Source organism: Aulonocara stuartgranti (assembly GCF_965226115.1).
Source record: "Aulonocara stuartgranti genome assembly, chromosome: 15".
NCBI lineage: Eukaryota > Metazoa > Chordata > Actinopteri > Cichliformes > Cichlidae > Aulonocara > Aulonocara stuartgranti.
The window spans coordinates 24,794,036-24,811,307 of record NC_138951.1 but is presented as its reverse complement, the minus strand read 5'-3'; the positions used below and the strand labels follow the sequence as shown (position 1 = coordinate 24,811,307).

The 17,272-nt window shown below is 42.5% G+C and overlaps 1 protein-coding gene across 12 annotated transcripts in view; it reads right to left on the bottom strand.

Annotated features, from left to right (window-relative positions):
* Positions 1-17,272, bottom strand: part of LOC309689484 (unconventional myosin-VI-like) — a 154,828-nt gene that overhangs the window by 85,878 nt on the left and 51,678 nt on the right. For all 12 annotated transcript variants that reach the window (XM_082505942.1, XM_082505932.1, XM_082505940.1 and 9 more), the window contains one exon: positions 13,088-13,232. In XM_082505942.1, the coding sequence (XP_082362068.1) occupies positions 13,088-13,232 (145 nt within the window). The remainder of the gene's footprint in view (positions 1-13,087; positions 13,233-17,272) is intronic.

Genomic DNA, 17,272 nt, shown 5'->3' with positions numbered 1-17,272 from the left:
CTCATTAAAAACGTGGCCAACATCTAAGTTACTGAAGTCTGTTTAAAATAAGGAGCAACCTCTGCGGCTGAAAATGAAACGTGTATGGAAGCGCCAAAAGCTGCAGTTCCTCTAATGTCCACTTGAGGCATTGCTACCGTGGCATCACCCGCTGGTTGCGGGTGTCTTGTTTCGGAGCCGCGAGTTGAGCGCTTACAGCAGGTGTGACGAGGCAGGGCAGGGCGGGACTTTGTCTAATAACTTGTGGTTGACACTCAACAGCCAGTTACTGTGGGATTTTATAATTTCCCAAATAACCCTCAGATAATGTTGAATGACTGAGATTTTATTTTTATTCATTATGACCCAAAATGAGCGACTGAGTACGTAAATGGAGACTTCCAGAGGACTGAAAGTCTTTGAGCATCTACAGCTGTCGACATCTGGTGGCCGGTTTCTGACCTGGAAGCTACATTTTTACTCATTTTATTTTGAAATAAACAGATAAAATAATCTTTTTTTCCCCATATTGTGATCAGTACATGCTGATCATGCCACAGGTCACATGACGTTTTATTTATTTATCAGCAATATGTTTCTTAAATCAGCAGTTGTATCTGTGCTCCTTTGAAACACTTAAATGAATCATCGGGCGCGCAGGGTATTAACACCTCTTATATTACTAATGTTGCGTCTGATAAATTAAGACTTCATTTCCTTCTAAACTAATTGTATAATTGTGCAGCTTCCCAGCAAATCTCCTCTTCCCCGAAGGGGAGGAACATGCTGGAAAGCATTTTCTCCATCCCCTCCGACCATCTGCCTCCATCGGTGCGTCTGCCGCCTCCTCGTGCAAAGAGGATCTTTTGCTTTCTCAGTCACAGGGTTTTTCTTTCTGGCTTTAACAGAGAGAATAAACATGTTGGACGGGATTTTTCCCATCAGCTTTTCATTCCTTCCACCATCTGCCACAAGACTGCAGCCATGTCTGTCTCTCTCGCTCGCTCGCTCGCGCGCGCACACACACACACACACACACACACACACACTTCAAACTAGAGCTGGGCGATATGAGATTTTTTCATATCACGATATGTTTTTTTCATTTCAGGCGATAACGATATCTATCACGATATAAGCCAAATAACTATATTTGTAAGATTTAAATGTGCCGTTGCTCACAAGTAAAATGTGAAATAATCAGCAGCTTGTTTTTAAATATTTATTTCCCATAATAAGTTCAACAGGGTAGATGTACTTAAGGAACATGAGACTTTTTCAGATAAATAAAGGCAAATATTGCAAACTACACAAAAGGCAGCCGCTAAAGCGTTTAAGTTTCAAAATAGAACAAACGAAACAGACTAAATTGTCAGTTCCACTTAGAAACAAAATATTAATTCTAAAAATAAATCTTAGTTTGTTTTACAGAAGAATAGACAAAACTGACTAACTTTTGTCAATATCAAATAAACTGAGAACTAAAAGGAAATTCTCAATCTCTCCTTGTTGTATAGCTGAGCTTTTCAAACAGTTTTAACAGTTACTTTAGTCTGACAAAAGCCGAATGACGAATTAGCGCTTCCAGTCAGAGACTGAGGCTACGTCCACACATACACGGGTATTTTTGAAAACGGAGATTTTCCGTTTCCGTTTTAAAAAATAATCCCGTCCACACATAAAGGCAGAAATGAAGGAAAACGCTGCTATGAACATGCCAAAGCAGCAGGTGGCGCTAGATTCCTAGCCGTGCAGAAATGTTGGCCAATCAGAAGTCTAGAAGCCTCGGTGGGAAAAAGTAAACAAAGCTGGGGCATAGAAGCAGAACCGAGTCGTATGTGTGGACGGATAGTAACTGTGTGTATATGTAAGCATTTAAACACTGCAGAGAGTAGAATTAACAGTATTGTAGAAATTCATTTCACCGAAACAATAACGTGGCGCACAGTGTGACGCATGCACCAGTTTATTGTATTTCCAGACTTGCTTTCGGCACAATTTACAGTGCACGCTACTCTGTTTTTTGTCAGACTTGAAATAGCCGAAATACCTTCACACTACGGAACTTCTATGGCTCTTCCGTTCGACAATCTCTCCGGCATTGGAACCGTCATCTGTTTTCTCTTCGGTCACGCTCGGTAGATTTTTCTAGTCGGCACACTCATTTCCTCCATTATGCGCTGGCTGCTTCCCAAACAAACACACTGCGGCTTGGCACTTGTGCTGTACGTAACAAGTCACGCGACGTGACGCTGCGGCTGTGATTGGTTCGGCTCTGCGCTACTTAGTTTGGATTGGCTGACCTTTTTTTTTTTTTTTTTTTTAATTTTTTTTTTTTAGAGGACAAGAGCGGCGAGGTCTATCGCGATAGCTTAATTTCTCTATCGAGTAAAAGTTATATCGCGATACATATCGTTATCGTTCTATCGCCCAGCTCTACTTCAAACTAATGGTTTTGTATTATGGTGCTGTGTGCACTCATTTATATTCATCGGTTCTCTCTCGCTCTCTTCTACATCACCTGACCTTATTAGGGATCATAATTTTTGGACCCGACCCGGTCATTAGAGCATTTAGGATTCAGTCCTCTTTACTGTAACCTGAGAGTTTTGAAGGCGCCACAGTAAACCCACCCCAGCTCTCGGTCCAGGCATTTGCCCAGAGGTCCACACAAGATACCCCCAAAAAATGAACAAGCAAAATGTACAAGAGTCCAAAATATCAACAGACTGCACTTCTCCCTCTAATTCCCCCAGACTCAGTCGCTCACACAAGACAACAGTCCCCAGTGTGACAGCACTGCAGTGTCAACTTCAGCCAGTTTTGGTTCTTCTAATTTACTGTTGCTAGGAAAAGCTCTTTGGAAGGGAAACTCCAAACATTTCCAAAGCAGACGGGGTGGACGAACAGGACGAACAGCTGGACTGATGGACTCTGGGTTTCTACATCAGAGGATCATCAGGAGCCAGCAGGAGGTAATAAATGAAGGACCTTCCTGGTGTGTGTTTGTGATTTGGGACATGTGCGTTGCAAAGTTGTGTCAAATATACTTTTTAAAATTCTAAAACATCAAACACCTCCTCTGCCTGTCTGATTATTTGGCTACAGGCCATGAGCCAGTTAAAAATCTTCAAATGACTGCCCAGAGAAGCGTGCAGGAAAAGCTGATGTCCATTAGTCCAAATCCGTCCACTCCTCCATCGCTCCTGAGATCCATTCAGGGACCACAAACAGTTGAACAGGCGCTCAGCACTGACATCACATATACAGATAGACAGACGTCAGTAATGACAGGCTTTATTGGAATCCGCACCAAATTCTGCTGTTTCTCTGTTCTTAATAAAGAAGACATTTCTTCTTTTGCCTAAATAGTGATGAAACCACAGAAATGTTGACCCTGCGATGACCTGTATCCAGTGACACTCAGGCCAGTTAATGGGCTTCAAATGAATTTCCATCCTAACATTACTGAGAGGAGAAACATGGAATCTAAAGACTTGATCTGAAATTCAGTCAAATAACAGTGATGCGAGGCAGGCGGGTTCCAAGACGAACAGATGCAGAACATCTCATCTAGTACCAGAACTTGAAGAATAGCAGAAGATTACGGGCATTGTACGGCGAGTCGATAACTGACAGGCAGATAGAGGCTGGAAGTGGCATTTAATGCACCTACACCTACTCCTCTCTCTGCACACAAAAGACGGGAAACAAACGTTGGCGTGGGAGGTTTGGAGCCAAGGCGAGCGGCTCGGCGTTCAGATGGCACACTCGGGCCGAGCTGCCAACAAAACAATCAGAGGCCTCAGAGAGCGAGCTCAGTGTATGCAACATGCACAATGAAGAGCATAAATGAGAGAGGCTGGGAGCTAACGCCTCCACTGACCTCCTCGGGTTAGGGTTAGTGTTAAACAGCTCTCGAGGTAAACGTGCTAGGCGGTTTCTGTTATGACTGTCGTATTATTTTCTCATCACCACCGGCCAGTGCTCGGCTGTGTCCCTGCCCTCCCATCTCCTCTTCTTCATCACTCTGAGGATTACGTTATTAGCTGCCTTGAACTCCTTCATGGTGGAGCAGCACTGGGTGATGGGGAAGGTTTGTTTAGGTGCATTCACTCCTCTCTGAGCCAGAGGGAGAATCTAATGCATGAAGCTGTCTCCCGGCGGCAAGCGCCGAGCCATAAAAATGGCATAACACTCATCTGAACTCCTCCTCCTCCTGAACGCTTCATGGCTTCGCATTTATCTCGTTAAGCCGCAGCCAGCTGGTAAAGCTGTGAAAGGTCCGGGCCATCTCTCCAAGTGAAGATGCGTCAACGCCACTCAAGTCTTCATCCGTCACCGAGTCACGCTGGTGTCCACCTGGACTCCAGTTAATCCCGTCAGAAAGTCACTGCTGCAACTTTCACACATCAATCTTCAAACAAACAACAGACCAAAGTACACACTCCAAAATAACGTATTTAGGACAGTGAGAACTACGAATAGTTAGGTAGCATCAGGATTTACCATAAATATGAACTCTGCAAAGACGCAAAGACAATAAAAGCGAAAATAAATGTCTGTAAGTTATTTTATAGTTTTTCACTTATTTGAACTTAAAACTCTTAATAACAAATTTAAAAAATTAGACAACTGATGGGTGTTTGGTGTAGCGTTTAAACTTAAACCTTTTGAGTTACCTTCAGGACTGGTATATCATAGCGGCAAAGCATTCATTAACTGGCCGAGGTAAACAGGTAACACTTAACCCTGCATTCTTTTTAACGATCACCGGGGGGCGACACCAGTAGCTGCAAAAAGACTTTGGTCCTGTAAAAGTCCATGGGAATAATGCTCGCTTTGCTGAGCTCAGTTCTCAGATGAGTTTATGGCAACTTGTGTTTGACAAGTCGTTAGCCAATGAGCTAACGGCTTTACAGTCAGATCCACCTCTAAGTTGTCACATCTGGTTTCAAAACACAACCAAGCTCACCTATATAACGGGATGAGAGCGAGTTAGTAGCCCATTAGGGGCTCAAAGTAAAGCCACTGCTACTGACTCATGAACTGCGAGCTGAGCTGGCCCAACTAGGAGATGACCCTGGACATCCTTGAGGACCAACTGGACCTCCAAAGCATCCATGTGTGACCGTTTCCACCGCTCATCTTTGTGTCCTTAAACATGACTTTTCACACATACGAAAATTAATATTTTCCACTTTTGAAGAACTGCAAGAAGAAAAGATGGGCGGAGTGAAGAACCTGAACCTGTACGAGGAGCCGTGTCTGCTGTTTGGAGGCTTCTTTGTTACAAAACGTGAGATCAGCAGAGATCTCATTTCAACTGATTTAACTGATTTATTCATTCCATATCACTGGTTTATTTCCCAATCCTCTCACCCCCCAAAGAGATTGGGCACTAAGAGAAATCAGTCTGTAATCCTACAAAAAAAATCTGTGAAAAGAAAATGTTTTATTGTTCTTCTGCTTCTTTTATCTGGAAATGTGCAACCTAATCCGGGTCCAGATTGCAAATGCTTAAGTACTCCTTGTGATTTTAAAACTCGAGCAGGTCTTGGTATCACTCATTTAAATGTCAGAAGTCTTCTTCCCAAACTTGATTTTGTGAAAATTTGGATGAAAGAGTTAGATACTGATATTCTTATATTATCAGAAACCTGGCTTACTAAATCAATTACTGACAAAGACATTGCAATAACGGGCTATAATCTTTTCCGTTGCGACTGCCCCAGAAAGGGTGGCGGTGTTGCAATTTATATAAAAAGCAAATTCCATGTTACTGTCGATTCATCAGTATCTGTTTGTAAACAGTTTGAACTTCTTGCCCTCAAGCTCCAACTTTTCAAGGGCTATTTTAATACCATTGTGGGCTGTTATAGACCCCCCTCAGCTAGTAGTGAGGCTTTAGTTTCACTTAGTGAAAAACATTCTACTTTAGATTTTAATGAAATTGTGCTGGCCGGAGATTTCAACTGGGACTGATTGTCCTCTGCCTGAGACAGTTTTAAATCCATGTGTGATTCATATAATCTCACACAACTAATTTACAGCACAACTCATCCAAATCTTAAATGCCCAGAAAAGTCATCACGTATTGATTTATTTTTAACTAATATGCCGTGTAAATATTCTCACACTGGGGTTTTCGCAAATGATATCAGTGACCACTGTGTGGTAGCTGTAGTCAGACAATCAAAGCTCCCAAAATCAAGGCCACAAATAGCTTTTAAACGAGATTTTAAGCATTTCTGTGAGCAAGCTTTCTTTCATGATTTATGGGACTATAACTGGAGTAGAATCTACCTGATAACTGATCTTGAGTTGGCATGGAATTGTTTTTATGATACGTTTATCAAAATTATAAATAAACATGCCCCCATCTGCAATTTTAGAGTAAAATGCAAAAACAACCCTTGGTTTTCTCCTCAGCTCTCCAGTCTACTCAAAAAAAGGGATGCTGCCTGGGCTAAGGCCAGAAAAACTAAATCCGAAGCGGATTGGCTGATTTTTAGACAGCTCAGAAACCGTTCAACTTCCTTAATTAAAAAGGCCAAATCAGAATTCTATCTTTCAAATACTACTAAACATTTGAACGATCCTAAAAAATTCTGGAAAATAATAAAATCTTCTTATGGGGACATAACTACACATGAGATGCCAACTTTTGTTGTAAAAGACTCCTGCACTTTAACAGAGAAAAATTGACATTCTAAACTGCTTTAATGAGCATTTTGTTTCTTCAGGATCTCTATTTGAATCTTTATATCCAGATTTTAAACAGCTTAATCAACAAGAGGCTCTCTCTGCAACCGCTCAAACTGAACCTGTGGTCCAACCCTTCAGTTTTTCTCCGTTAAATGTTTTTGAGGTCCACAGGGCTTTAAATCTGTTGGATCTAAATAAATCTGCAGGACCAGATCAACTTGATCCCTATTTTCTTAAGATGGCTGTAGATTTTTTAGCAGAACCAATAACTTACATTTTTAATCTTAGCCTCTCGAACAGTGAGATCCCTGTAATATGAAAATCTGCCTATGTTCTCCCTTTGCTGAAAGGAGGCGATCCTTCAGATGTTCTAGAAGTTCTAGAAAAGTTCATTAGTGAACAACTGAAAGACTTTTTGGACGAAAATTCAGTTCTTTCCCAACATCAGTCAGGATTCAGAAAACAACACAGCACAATAACTGATGCTATTAAAGTGGTTAATGACATTGTTGATTCAATGGACTGCAAAAAATACTGTGCTGCTCTTTTTCTTGACTTGTCAAAGGCTTTTGATACAGTTGACCATGCTATTTTATTAAATAGACTAAACAATATTGGTCTATCTGTAAATGCTGTAAGTTGGTTTTCAAATTACTTGTCAGCAAGAAAACAGTGTGTCCATACTGCTGGGTCTTCTTCCTCTTTTCTCTCAGTACCCAAAGGAGTTCCGCAGGGCTCCATATTAGGACCATTGCTATTTTCTCTTTACATAAACAACCTTTGTGATAATTTGTCAAATGCAGCATTTCATCTTTATGCAGATGATACAATTATTTATTGTTCATCCCCTTCAGTAGCACACACCCTGCAATTTCTGCAGTGTGCCTTTGATGTCGTTCAGTCCCATTTAACTCAACTTAAGTTGGTGTTAAATCCAGATAAATCCAAGCTCATGTTATTCTCAAATGGCAAAGAGTTGTTAGCTATGTCTCCTAAGATTAAAACAATTCAAGGAACTGAAATTGAAATGGTCCCATCTTACAAGTATCTAGGGATAATTATAGATCAGAATTTGTCATTTAAGACTCACATTCAAAGGCTTGTGTCGAAGTTAAAACTAAAACTAGGTTACTTTTTTAGAAACCAATCCTGTTTCTCCCTCCAAGTGAGAAAACATTTGATTTGTGCAACCTTTTTACCTTTATTGGAACATGGTGACCTGCTTTTTATGAATGCACCTGCCCACTACCTAAAGAGGTTGGATACTGTGTACCATTGTGCTTTACGTTTTATTACTGGCTATGGAAATCGTGTACATCATTGTTCTTTGTATGCTGCTGCTATCTTTCATATTCGCAGACTCTCCCATTGGTTGATCTTTATCTATAAATCTCTCCTTGGGCTGGTTCCATCTTATTTATGTGTTTATATGTGTAAAAACCACAACCAATACAGCCTTCCTTCGCACAATATCATACAATTGATTGTCCCAAAAATCAGAACAGAATTGGGGAAAAAGGCTTTTAAATACGCTGCCCCTGCTTCCTGGAATAATCTGCAGAAGGAACTGAAATTATCAGAATTGGTTACCTTGGGAGAGTTTAAGTCTGTCTTAAAGGAACGAGAGAACAGCTCTTTTACTCAGTGTGATTGTTTTTAATGTACTCTTAATTTGATCTGTTATTGTATATTTTACACATGTTGGTATGGGATATTGTGTTTGCTTTAAATGTTATATACCTATGTGGTATGTAACTTTTGTTGCCATGATGCCAGGTCTCTCTTGGAAATGAGATTTTTAATCTCAATGAGATTTTTTACCTGGATAAATAAAGGACTAATAATAATAAAAAATGTATTTAGCCTTTTTCCATGTTGTTTACTCAGTTTAGCTGGTCTTCAATGAAGCAGGTAAAATAAAGAGGAGTTATTCAGAGCCTCCTACACCTCCTCTCAAAAAGTTGGATATTTAGTGCTACCTTTGTCCCATTTCAGCCCATTTTATTGGGTTGATTTTGCGTTTCTACGCATTTTATGACAGCATAAAAATAAATAAGTCCTCACTAACTAAACTCCCTTCTGTTTACATTTGGACCTTTCAGCATTTCCAGTTTGGCTTTTTATGCACAAATTTTACAAAAGTGCATAAATTGAGCTGGAAGAAAACACCTTCCCCTGCCTGTAGGTGATGCACGCTACACTGAAACTGCTGCAGCAGGTAAATTACCAGCAATTTAAAACACATTAAGCACAGAGAACAGAATCCAGAAACAACAGGACATTATGTAAAGAACGTTAAATATGTCTGTGAACAAAACCAAAGCCTGGAAAATTTAAGTTGCACGCCGTTCTTCTCACTCACACACACACACACACACACACACACACACACACACACACACACACACACACACACACACACACAGTGTTTTCCTCCAGCAGAAGGGGAGCGCCATATGTGCTCCGACAAGCCAATTGTCACATTTAACTTAAATTAGGTGTTTAGCATGTGGAAGGAGGAGACGGACAGAATTTCAATGTGCACATTTATATAAAGGTGTGAGGCAAACACACTGGCCTGAGCAGTAAAGAGGTCTAGAAGCCTGTTTGCATGATGTTTACAGGACTCTGTCACCTTTGTTGGACTCCTTGCTGATGGTGTCTGTTTGTCGTGTGCTGGTATTTTACACCTTTAAAAGGTAAAATTGTACCTGCTGCTTTAAGCAAGCTTTCTTCTCATTGGTCGCTGCTGTTTGAACAGCTTCTATGACAGCACAGAGAGCCCAGAGAAGAAAAAACTACATTTTTTTTCAAGAACTTCCACATCTACTATGAGCATCCAGCACAGAAAACCCTCAGTGGACATTTGGTCCAGAAGCAGCATGATAAAAAGTCGGACACATAGACAGTCAACATCTTATATAACCTTAGATTCACATAATTGAAGCAGCCAGCCAAAGACAAACTGTTTAAATCCACCGTGAGTGTCTGCCTTTATTCCTCTCGCCTTTCTTTCTAAATAAGAGCCATTAATAATATTAACGGATGATGTTTTTTATCAGCATTATCTGTGATCCCTTTCAGGCTGCAGTAAACCGTAAAGGTCACCCTGATTTAAAGTGCCTAAGACCAGGAACTCCCTCACTCTGAGCACACTGGTGCATGCTGCTCCCTCTTGGTGTTACAAGTTTCTGCATCACATTGTTGACGGGTTAAAGTGTGAAGTTTAAGATAAATCAGAGAGCGGGCATGTAGTGAAGCATGTTCTGACCCCAGATACATTTGAAAGTAGTTTGAAATAATGAGGATTCTTTTATTCCCATTTGGGATTACGTGTTTATGCCCAGGAATAAAAATCCAAATTAAAGTGTCACAATGGACTGGATTTTAAGGAAACTAGATGGAAGCACATGAGGATGGGGTTTTTCTAACACCCCTGTTTCTTTCCAATATTTTTAAGCTTCCTTCATAATGAGAGCTGAAATTTTCTGGGCTGAAAAACACGTTCCAGAAGCTGTAAGCAGAAGAGTTTTACAGCCACCCCAAGTGTCACAACATGAATAAATAATAAAACAGTTGAAGTCAATTTCAATTAAATTCAGCTTTTATCTTTTTACGCCTGGCTCATGAAAACTGGACTTGCCAATGCGACGCTCTCTGCATCGGGTTCAAATCCAGCGACCTTCAGATGTTTGGCTTCCAAGTACTGCTTTAGCTTTCTTGGCACCACCCAACCCTTCTGTGCAGCAAAGAGCAAAATGTTCCCGTCACACTGTGACTATCGAAAGAATTAGAGACCAGTGAGGGCACTGGGGTGGACTGAGACTTGGTACCGTATTTCAGCGTTTCAAGCCCTTGTGTCATCACCTAAAGCAGGGGTAGGGGAACTTTAGGCCTCAAGCCTGGGTCAAAACACACGAATCAAATCAAAGAATCGAATCAAATCAGAATCAAAAGTTCATTACTAGCCTCTGCAGAACTCCAAGACATGTTGAGGAGGTGATTTAGCCATTTAAATCAGCAGTGTTGGATCAAGGAGACATCTAAAACCTGCAGGACACCGGCCCTTGAGGCCTGGAGTTTCCCACCCCTGATCTAAAGCTAAAAACTGACTCATTCTGGTTGATTCTTTTGTAGATGTTTGATCTTCTTTTCCTGATTATTCACTGGAGAAAACGTCAAAGAGTTTGAGGGGATTAGAGATACCTACAGCTTCGATTTACTGCCAGGGACACCGATGGGTTGAAACTATGTGACCATGTGGTTGTTGGCCCCCGATCAGCTGATATGGATTCTGGGCGTACGTGCTTGGTTGTTTCGTATTTTTCTTGTGTTTCTGAAGGAAAACATGAAAAATACGATGGAACGACCTTCCTGAAACATTCAGCCACCACTCTGACCTTTTCAAATCAACCTCATTTGAGCATCCCGGCGCTTCAATCAGAGTCCAGATGGCCCTCCACTTTAGTCATAATAAGTTTTGGCAAAAACACTCAGATTCAATCAGGTGTTTATCAGGACAACGAGATGAGGCGGAGAGTCAGCCGGCTCTTAGCGAGGAGTTACGTAGGACACCCTACAAAAGATGCAGTAGGAGAAGGAAGGTTTAAAAAACACGAAACAAAGTTAAAATAAAATTATGACCATATTTACTCAACTTCTATCTGAGTCTCAGAGTACAAACTCCACTCGGCAGCTGTTCTGAAGCTTTCAGTCAAGCTTCAAACTGTCAATTCTTTTTGCAGGCACAGTAGATTTTTTTTTAAACAATAACAGTGTGAGAAGCTGTACGGTGAGAGCTGTCAGACAGGAAAACGTGTTTCAGTTCACTGAAAACTCAAAGTGAACACGTGGAGGCTCCGCTCGGCAGCAAACAGCCGGCAGACACAGAGTTTAACTGGAAACACTGCCGTGCATTCAGGAGGCAGATACTTCACACGCAGGTTGGTGGAGACCAAACACAAAGCTTCAAGACAGCAAATATACACCACAGACAGTTTTGAAGGGTACTGAATGCCCAATGTTACGCTCCCAGCCAAACCTATAATCACATCTCATCAAGAATTTCAATGGATCATTTCGATCTAGTGATTCTCTTGTTGAACTTTTATAGCTTGTCTCTCCAAACTAACGTCTTCCCTCCTAATGATGGGATATGAGAGGAGTTCAGGATCACAAAGACATTGCAAGAGGAAAAATTACAGTAAGTAACTGATATTTAAATCCTATGACTTTATTTATTAGTTCAGTTTCTTTTTAAAGTGTAAATATTTCACAGAAATTACCTGGAGTACCTTCACAACCCACTTGGGGACCATGTTCCACACTTTGGGATGTGGCTACTTCATAATTGAAGGTCTGTCATTCCCGCTTTGAAAACACCAGCACGGCCAAAATGTTCCAATCGAGGCTTCAGGACAATATATATTAAGCCAATGACTATGTACATCTTTTACATACAGTCTATGCACCACACTTGGACGTCCTTTGTTTTCGGTAAACAGTAACACGGTTTGCCGCACCGGAGGCGGTCCTTAACCCGAGCCCTGACCGAGCCAGTAAGGAAATCTAATTTTTCATGATCCACTTGGTTGATCTGGCCAAGATTTACAGCAGGTGCCTTCCTGACTGGCATTAGGAGTAAACATTGCTCTGTAGTTAAACTGAGCCGTAAGAAGCCCTGCTTTACAAATCTACGTGATCAAGAGGAGAATGTCAGTGCTTCCTCTCACTGTGCAAAAGCTGCCATGTTATCCAGCAAATAGTTACAAGTAATGTTTTCTAACAGTTAAAAGCAATTTTAAAAAAATCCAGGAATGAAAGAGATGAAATCACACAGACAAAGATAAAAGTCAAAGATGTGCTTCCTTTGTGGTCCTTGATATAAAGACGGAGCTCCAGGTGGTGCCAAACTACAGCCTAAAACCTTTATCATCATCATCAGTAAAATCCCTCTGAGACGAGCACGCACTCTCATGCTCCTCTACGCTCCTTCTAAAGGCACAGCTGGTGGTTTTTATGTGTGAGAGCGTCTCATTTTAAACTGGTCGACACCACAGAGCTCAAAGGAACAAACCGGTTGGCTTAAAGTCAGCAAAACACCTGTAGTCCCTCTCAGCATGAGGCCCCACCCAACAGCAGCAAGGCGGTCTCTGAGATCCTCAAAATGTCAGAGTGTGTGTGTGTGTGTGTGTGTGTGTGTGTGTGTGTGAGAGAGAGACGTTCTGGTGGTGACCTGACCTCCTCTGGTCCCCGTGACATCATCATTGTAATAAACTGTTGGTTAGTGTTAGTAATGCAGTGATCATGGGTAGCACATAAATCAGTGAAAGGTCCTCTGATGTGAACACAGCTGTCTGACTGTCTGTGTGTGTCTGTGTGAGTGACAGAAGCTTCTTACTTGATCACCGTTCCTTTGGCGCCCCCTGCTGTCGTGAGCATGACTCTGCTGGTGAGACTGACCCGCAGGTCCTCCTCCTCCAGGCCAAGCAGCTCAGCGCAGTGCTCCAGCGTCTGACTCGACTGGTTCTTGATGGCGCAGCCGCCTGCAAGACGAGGAAAAGGGCAAAACTCGTACTGAATATACACACACACACACACACACTTATTTATCTAATATTCACACACACTCCCATCAGCATGTCAGGAGCAACTCACGTTTCAGTATCTTGCCTGAGCAGCCAGGAATGTAGGGCTGTTTTCTTATAGACTTTTATTGAATCCAACCCGAGGAATGCATTGCACAATAGCTACACATTCCTGACCCGGAAACCCAGAAATCAAAGTGGCGCTTCAAGAAATGTTTGTTGCTTTGTTTGACAGCAATGTAAGTTTTGAGTGCTCTTAAGAGAAACGTCTTCTGGTTGGCTTTTACAGCCTGGAGCATGATTACTACAGCGGTCCACACGGAGTTCTAACCTGGTGTCTTTTCAGAACCAACCCACATTTTCACAGGTTTTAAAACCAAAACTCTTGGTCTGATTTATGGTCAACGCATTGGTCGTTGCATGCCAACTGTGACGTCACCATGCCTTGCTGACCACCAGAGGAGAACATCCACAAGTCTCATCTTTACATCTTCCTATGTGCAATCAGAGAATCTCCGAACTCCTGTACTCATACATCACTGATAAAGCAGTGAACAATCACACGTGTGCTTCTTAAACTCAACCGTGTGTCGCTTTATAGAAACTGTGAGATGCACAACAAGTGAAACTCCACCAGAGAGCGGATGTGTCGTCGGCTGTGAGGTCACTTTAAGGCACGACATAAATCAGCGGTTACAGAAAATGGGAAAAATGCTGGTGGGGCAAAATCTATATGCATCTGCAAGTCTTTGTGAACATGTTCCTCATTTCCTTTCACTTTGATATTTTAACACCTCACAAGACTTCCTTTATATTTTTACACTTTAATAGCCCCACTATGGAGCCATGCCACACTTCTTCCCATCTAGGGTCAGGGGTAGGGTTATTTATTGAAATTTTCAATTTAAAAAGGTCATGTTTCCCCTGCTGGATCAATGAAGATTCATCTTTTCCTAACTCACTGTGAGCAGGAGAAAAAGGAGAAAAGCTGTTTCTATACCGCTCTGTGCCGATGGCGGCAGCAGCTGATCCGACCCACCAAAGGATTACGTGAATGTAAAATATGAATGTAGCAACCTGCTAAACCCCCCACACTTACCAGACAGCGAGCACTCGCATGACAAGTGAATCCAACTATAAGATGAAGGCCGTATATGACGCAGGCTTTTACGTATGAACGCCTCGGCATGTGAACAGACCACAGGAAGTGACAAGTTGGTTTCTCACATGAAAGGCGGTCCGATGGTGTTCAGGGCTGAGGCTGCTGACGGAAGCCGTTCACATCAAAGATTGGATTAGAGCAGCCGTGAACCCCCGTGACACGGCTTCACATCATTACAGCTGCTCCTTCGATCAATGCCAGGAATCGATAGCCCCTGAAAGCTAAGCTAAGCTAATACCTAATCGATAACTGGAGGGTGAAAGAAGGCCCCGCAGAGGCGAGCGCTCAAACCACAAATCAGAACAGAAGACGAACACTTGGACATGAATCCCAGTTAATTAAGGACCGTTATTTCCAGCCTCTCTGGATAGATTTCTCAGTTTACTCTGAAATGAATCGAGTCCAGAGAAGAAGCGAGCGTTGACACCAGCGCCAAAGGAGATTCATGGGAAGACTTTAACAACGAGCTGAAATGAGAACATTCAGAGCAGTTTGACCTTTTGAAGAGACTCCATCCTGCCGTTCAGAGCACCGTCGTCTGAGTGGACTTATTACAGCCAAACAGCAGAGATGAATCCGCTAATTAATCTGTTGGCTAAAGGTTGGACCTCATTAGAACGTCCCCGCTCTACACCACTCATCCTTGATGGAAACGTTTTAATGAGACCGCCCTCTCGCTCTCTTTTGTCATGTGATCAAAGAACCTGAAAACCACAAACAGGCTGAGAGATGCAGTCGAAGTTATTTGACTGTTTCCATATCATCCTATATTCAGTGCTGATGCGTGCTTTCAGCTACAAGCGCACTCATTGCCAAATGCTGCGGTCCGATTGGTCAGATCGCACTGGAAAACTCATATAAATGAAATCCTCCTGTGTGAACGGCGGCATTAGGAATAGCTGTTTAAATGAACTTGACTTCTTCATGCTTTCTGGGTCTAAGATAAGTAAATATTCTTTAAAAGCTCCCCGAGGGACCGCTCTGCAACTGCAAGCCAAGCCCGTCTCAATAGCCCCATCTGATTGGCTCCTCGGCCTGAACGCTCTATCCTCGTTTACTGTAAAACATGTGCCAAGTGAGCCCCCTGCTGTGAGAACCTTTCCGTTTAATAGGCTCCCTGCTGTGCTTCCTCTTCTTTCCCGCGCAGGGAGAAAACGACGGGGAGGAACTTCAAGACCGAGTTGAAGTTCAAAGGATCAGCTGATTTTCATGGAAACTGAGCCTCCCTGAGGGTTCGAGTCTTAACCGCTGTGGAAAAACGAGGCACAGAAAAATGCCTCTGCGAGTGCAGAGAGCATAATCCCTGAAATATTCACTGGAATAATTACAGAATTAGTTTGTTGGCTGTGTAATTAATGAATTTCCCCTCAGCCAGAGAAAAATAACTCGAGATTAGTCATTAGTGTTCTGAGTGTTTTTCATCTGCGAAAAAAAACAAAGTGCAACAAGAAGAAAACGTCTTTCCGTGACGCCGCTGTCAGACCCGCGACATCTATCAGCCATCGCAACGAGGCTGAAGTGAGACGGAGGGAGATCGAGGCTGAATATTACAGCAATCAATCACAGCACAGAGCTTTGAGGGATGAGATCAAAGAGGCGTCGGCCTCTCAGGAGCCAAACCGGTGCCGTTTAGGAGCTGGGAAGCCCGAGAGATGGATGACTTCTGATACAGAGCAAATGCAATCACGGAGCGCCGCAGGGCTCCGCTCGGAGAACGCCCACCTCATCAGTTAGAGCTCACGACCAGCCACGTCGCACTCCGTCGAGTTACAGTGCTTCACGTCCTGATCTGTTGGGGTCAATCTTTCTGGTGTAGTTTTAATTTCTTATTATTCTGTTAGCAGACTTAATAACTAGCTGGTTAATAAACAAACAGCAAAGCCACACAAAAGGTTTGTGGATTATGGATTACGCAACCCTTTTCTCCTTTCTGGGGCATCAATCAGCACAGCTTCATCAAAGCTGGGATTGTGGCTCACTTATGACCGTGGAGAGTGATCGAGAAGGGTTCTTGAAGTAGGCTTTAGTGCTAAAACGTAATCAGTGAGTGGAAGTGAAGGTGCAAACAGGAAGGTCCAAACTCTGGAAAATGTGCACAACTAATCGCTCCATCGGTGCTCTCTGTCAGACAGACTGATGGACGCGGTTGGATATGTAAACCACAAGCACAGGAAGTTTAATTAAATAACATTTCGGTGCAGAACTTTATTCACATTAGCTAAATTTCAAGTCAGACAGCGTTATGGGCTTCAGCAGCACCAACACACACAAAGGCACTTTTTTAAAATGCCTTCCTGTTCAGGACTGTGATTTTAATGCAGCGTGATCATGCAGGTAAACCTGACATCCATCCCCACATCAACTACAGCTGCGTTTCCCTCCCGTCTTTCAGTGAATGCTTCGACGTGACGTCTTTGCATTTTTAAAGTCGAAGAGAACGACCTGTTTGGCCTTGTGCTATTTGTGTTTGATTGGAATCATCTCCGTGTGAAATCTGACATTTGAATGACAAATTGAGGAAGTCAAAATGGCAGCGACACATCAACCAACCTGGGATGCAGAAAAAAAAAGTTTGATTGAGGTTCTCAGAAAGTTTAAGGGTTTATTATCTTCACGACGCTGTTAATGAATTTCACGTTTTTCTGTTTTAAATGTTCGGTGTGCTCGACAGCTCGTGGCTGAAGGTGATGGTGGGAATGTAGATCAACAGCCTTGATCTACATCTAACGTGTACGTTGCATTAGTGAGCCTCCTGCTCCTTCTTCACTCACTGCTGAGCACGAGTCGGGACACCAAACTCCTCCAATCGGAGCAGCGACTCATTCCCAGCCCGGAA